The 5055-nt window shown below is 48.2% G+C and overlaps 1 protein-coding gene across 2 annotated transcripts in view; it reads left to right on the forward strand.

Moving 5' to 3' along the window:
* Positions 1 to 5055, forward strand: part of grid1b (glutamate receptor, ionotropic, delta 1b) — a 575964-nt gene that overhangs the window by 531280 nt on the left and 39629 nt on the right. For both annotated transcript variants that reach the window (XM_005743394.1, XM_005743393.1), the window contains exons 9-12: positions 1657 to 1758; positions 3510 to 3632; positions 3942 to 4016; positions 4102 to 4441. In XM_005743394.1, coding sequence (XP_005743451.1) covers positions 1657 to 1758; positions 3510 to 3632; positions 3942 to 4016; positions 4102 to 4441 — 640 coding nt within the window. The remainder of the gene's footprint in view (positions 1 to 1656; positions 1759 to 3509; positions 3633 to 3941; positions 4017 to 4101; positions 4442 to 5055) is intronic.

Consider the following 5055-nt stretch of genomic DNA (forward strand, 5'->3'; position numbering starts at 1 on the left):
TATATCGTTATCACAAATTTTCAAATGTATATCGTGATAAATATTTTTGGTCATATCGCCCTGCTCTACTAGAGACGCACATAATACTGCAGTCACACCTAACGGGAGGAAATACAGCTTCAGTGACCTCATCTCAACGCGTTTAACATACGTGCTTCTGTAATAAGCTGTTTGTGATAGTCACAGATGAACTGTGATAAAGTCAGATATCTTCTGCTGACAGTAACGACGTACAGTCTGGTCTGAACCTCAGAGATGAAGGTGGGCACTCAGCTTGAAGCTGCCTGAGTCTTTACTTCAAACGTGAAGCTTAAAGGAGAATGAGATGAACTTAAAAAGTGTAATTTTAGTTTTGCAAATTTTAAGGCAGAAAATGTCAGGATGCATCTGTTTTAGAAAGCAGAAAGTGCTCACAGTACATGAGTGAGAGATGGTAATCTCACTTTCTGCGAGTCTCCACATCCTGACAGTGAAACCTGTGACATTACAGTCGTACGTGTGCAAACATCGAGGACGGTCAGCTCTGGAGGTTTCCTCGGGGCTGTGAGCAGACCTTAATCCAAAGCTCTTATGAAAGACTTCATTTCAAACTTCTGTTGGATAAGTAAGGAAGTGCAGTATTTGTACAGATATGAATACTTTGTGCCCGGCTCGTCTCTCACTGACTAACTGATTGGTAACTATGCCAATAAAATACAACATAGACTCTTGTCTTATTAATGAATTCATGTATTTATTTTGATTTGACCAAAAGAAAGATCAGTAACTGTCTGACCTGTTTGGTTTTTAAGTTTTTAAAAGGATGGAGCCGCCTCCTCAGACTGTACTCAGTGATCAATAATGTGAACCTCTCTCTCTCTGCTGTGGCTCTGAGTTGTGTTCAGCTGCTTCCTGCATGGACAGGTGAGTTTGCACCTGTGAGTGAGGAGTGTCTTTATCGGCTGATTTTTCATGAAATCATGAAATAATAAAATCTGAATCTTGACTTTGTCGCCTTCTTGTGACCCGTCAGTGAATCTGTCAGTTTTTATATTTTTTAAATGTACTCAAAAGAAGGGGTTGCTGTAATTAGATTACTTTATGCAGGCATAGAGAATTACATTGAAGCTATTATGGGATGCTCGTATTAACGCACTTCATTTTCATTGTTAAGCTTCAAAGGGGAGAATCTGTAAGAGGACTTCATTTAAGTGAGCCGTGATGTGTGAGTGTGCTCGATGAACTCGTGATGCTCTCTGAGAGGCTGTTTGGGCCTCTGAGAGCTCTGCTGGAGCTGGCGGGAGGTTTTTAAGGGGGCTGTGGACCTAATTAGGTCAGGTTGGTTTTGTGTGTGGCTGGAAATGTGCACAATGAAGCCACACCGGAGTGGTTTTCTGGCAGGCTCTTATTTTGATTCATTTAATACATTTTTTGGCCTCATTGTCTCCGTCTGATTCGCAGCGGCGCGCTCTGAAACCTGATGAGGCCGAGGAGTAAATGGTAAAATTGCAGCCTGTGAGCCGGGCAGCGTGGGGGCTCGGCATGATTCCACCGCGCTTTGTTCCCCGGGAGGGCTGCTCGCACGCGGACACACGAACCGATCGCATCTCAGTGTGCTGCGGCTGATGTCTCCACTGTACATTGTTTGTTTACAGTCTGTCTCCTGTTGCCCCGCAGCTCGCCACGTGGGACTCGGTTCACGGCCTGAACGGCAGCCTGAAGGAGAGCCGGATAGAGAACGGCATGCAGGGAGTCACGGTCAAAGTGGTCACGTTACTGGTAAGTGGACGCTATCGTGGACACAATCAGTCGATCCATCTTCCTGTAAGAAAGGAGAGCACAAGCTGACCAGAAAACACGAGGTCAAAGGTCAAGACTTTTCATTTCCTCATAGTCTTCTTATTGTAAGCAAAGGGGTGGTCCTTTGTGATCATTAGAAAGAAGCAGGTTTAAGGGTCCCGGTGACAGCAGAGTAATCGGGGTAATCAGAGTAATCGGGGTAATCAGGGTAATCGGGGTAATCAGGGTAATCGGAGTAATCGGGGTAATCAGAGTAATCGGGGTAATCAGGGTAATCGGCGTAATCGGGGTAATCAGGGTAATCAGAGTAATCGGGTATTTCAGACGTCCCTTCCTTCAGCAGTGTTCGGTGTCCTCGGTCAGATGAGATTTGTTGGAATCCGAGGTTTGGTGCTCGGATGCTTTGTGCATGATAAAGATCTGCAGTAGCTGAATATCTCTTGTTAGCATTCACTGATGCTCCCTGCAGCTCCAAGAGCGTGCGATCCAGAGGAGGGCGGGCGCTGCATGGCGAGTAAATCAACAGCATAAACAGTGAAGCATCGCAGCGCCGTGTTTACATCCGTGCTGCTTGCGTTACGATGGATAGATCCACTCCAGGGTTGTTGTACTTGTTGTTATTATTACAGCATTTTCAGTTCAGTCCTTTAAGCGTCGGTTCAACTGCGTCTCAAAAATATCAGCACAAAATAAACCCCAGAGAATCCACAGAAAGCTCTCAGCCAATAGAAGAACTGCTTTGTACGTTTTTAGGTTTGGTGTTTGATTAGCTTCGAGTCTCCGCGCTCGCTCGTGTTTCTCGGTCTAAGCAGCTCCTCCGGTCGCTGTGATTAGAAACACCAGCAGCAGCTTCCTCCAGCACTTCCTCTCGTGCCGGCACAGCGGCGTGGAGACGCAGGTGTAACCGAGCGAGACTAATACCTTTACCCTGCCATTCATCCACTGCAGCTGCAACACTTCAGGTCTCACGCTGCCAGAAACCTGCCCTCAACACTTTAACCACCAAACTCGGCACCCGTGCTTCTCTACGGAGAAACACAGCATGTGCCTCTGTGAACCTTCTTTATCCCGAGCACGCTGTTGTTTTAGGCTCTGCTCAGAGTCAAAGCGAGCCTCTCAGCGTGGCCTGTGGGAACAGCCCCCGCAGTCCCTGATTATTAAACATGGAGGTTCGTGTCATTCAGAAGATGAGGAGACGACGCCTTTCTGGGAATAACTGCAGATTGTGACCTGCCCTGTATTAGCATCATAGCTAAACGTGCAGTTATACTACCTGTGAACACGTCCTCTCCTGCAGACACCTGGTGCCGCCTAAAAAACAACCAAGTGAATCCAGATGATTCTGTTTAATATCTGAGATCGAACGGCTGAAAAGCTTTGAACAGAAAGAAACGTTGTCTTGTTGCAGCACATTAAAGGCAGCGTCACATCGCCCTGTTGTGGATATTCAGTCTGGGCAGATTTTCTCTTTAGTGCAGCTGGAGCCGAGTAAACTTCAGCTTTGGGGTATTTTTGCATTTTTTAGGTCCATTTCTAAGATGCAATGATGAAATGAAACTTTCAGCTAGTCAAACTCAGCTGGAGAGTTTTCACCGTTTGTGCGCTCTCCTCCTAAAGGCTGACAAAAGTTGATCTCGCTCTTTGTTTCTCGGTGTTTTTGCTCGGAGCTGCAGTTTGTTGAACGCGCAGCATCGCTCGGCCCTTTTCTTCACTGCTCTTTCTCACTGCAGGAGGATCCTTTTGTCATGGTGGCGGAGAACATCCTCGGGCAGCCGAAGAGATATAAAGGCTTCTCCATCGACGTCCTGGACGCCCTCGCCAAGATCCTGGGCTTCAAATACGAGATCTACCAGGTGGGGCTGACCAGCGGTCTGTCATTTGGTTTGAGCACTAACTCAGCTTCACCTCAGCTCCAATCTCACCATTTAAAATACCGTTTAATTTCATTTATTCAGCACCAAATCACAACAACAGTCGCCTCAAGGAGCTTCATTGATTATAATCTCAAACTTTCCTGTTATCTCAAAGATTCTTGACAGAGCAGCTGTCAAACAGCTGGCAGATCATCTGCAGAGGAGAGGCTTTTGTTTTCGGGCTGATATAAACGAGCTTCTGAGACGTTGGAATAAACTTGCTGATTTTCTTCTTCTCCTTCCTCTCAGGTAGCGGACAGTAAATATGGAAGTCGGCTTCCCAACGGCTCGTGGAACGGCATGATTGGCGATCTAATCAACAAGGTAGGGCCTGCACCAGCTTTCTGTTCTCTTACACTCGGTCACTTTGGAGCGTGAACGAAAACCCTTCCTCTCCCTCGCCCTGCAGAGAGCGGACCTGGCGGTGTCCGCCATCACCATCACGCCAGAACGGGAGAACGTGGTCGATTTCAGCAAGCGCTACCTCGACTACAGCGTCGGCATCCTACTCCGAAAGCCCGAAGAGAAGATCAACATCTTCTCTCTGTTCGCGCCCTTCGACCTCGCCGTCTGGGCCTGCATCGCCGCCGCAATCCCCGTGGTGGGAGTGCTCATATTCCTCCTCAACAGACTGCAGGCGCTGCGCTCCTCGTCCCAGAATGCACCTCCCGGTCAGCCGGCTAACGGAGCGGGGTCGGGCACCCTGCACAGCGCCATCTGGATCGTTTACGGAGCGTTCGTGCAGCAAGGTGAGCGAAAGGTGACATCGAGAGGAACGCTGTTAGGGACGATTCGGAGCAGGCAGGCGTTCCCGTGTTCCAATTTTCCATAAAAAGCCTCTTTCAGGAATTTGAGCAGTCATCATGCTTGACTGTGACTTTGTCCTCAGTGTTTTAAATGTCATGACTTTCCAAAAAGTTCTCTGTGAACACTTTCCAAGAATTCTGTAACAGAAAAAACTTCCTCTCGCTCCAAAATCTGTTGTTTCTGAGCGTCACCTCTGCCCCTGAAATGTCCTCAGTGTGGACGTAAAACAGTGCACACACACACACACACACACACACACGCTTTCCCTGAAGACGCATCCAGCTGCATCTATTATGGGCTGGCAGGTTGCCTGGGAAACCTTTTAGGCCTAACACTGTGTGATTAGACGCAGCCTCTCGGCTCGCTGTGATGAAGCACCGCTCTCACCTGCCGGTTGGATCAGGTGGCAGGCGGGCTCCTGGTTGCTGAGAGCAACTGAGAGGTCGCAGGTCTGACGCCCACTCCAGCTCGTGGGCACAAACACTTGCATGATTTAAAAATGGGCACTCGACACTCGAAAATCCCGACGTCTGAATAACGACCTCTGTGTGTGTGT

Source organism: Pundamilia nyererei, unplaced genomic scaffold, assembly GCF_000239375.1.
Source record: "Pundamilia nyererei isolate P.nyererei 1_Seehausen unplaced genomic scaffold, PunNye1.0 scaffold00131, whole genome shotgun sequence".
Taxonomy (NCBI): Eukaryota; Metazoa; Chordata; class Actinopteri; order Cichliformes; family Cichlidae; genus Pundamilia; species Pundamilia nyererei.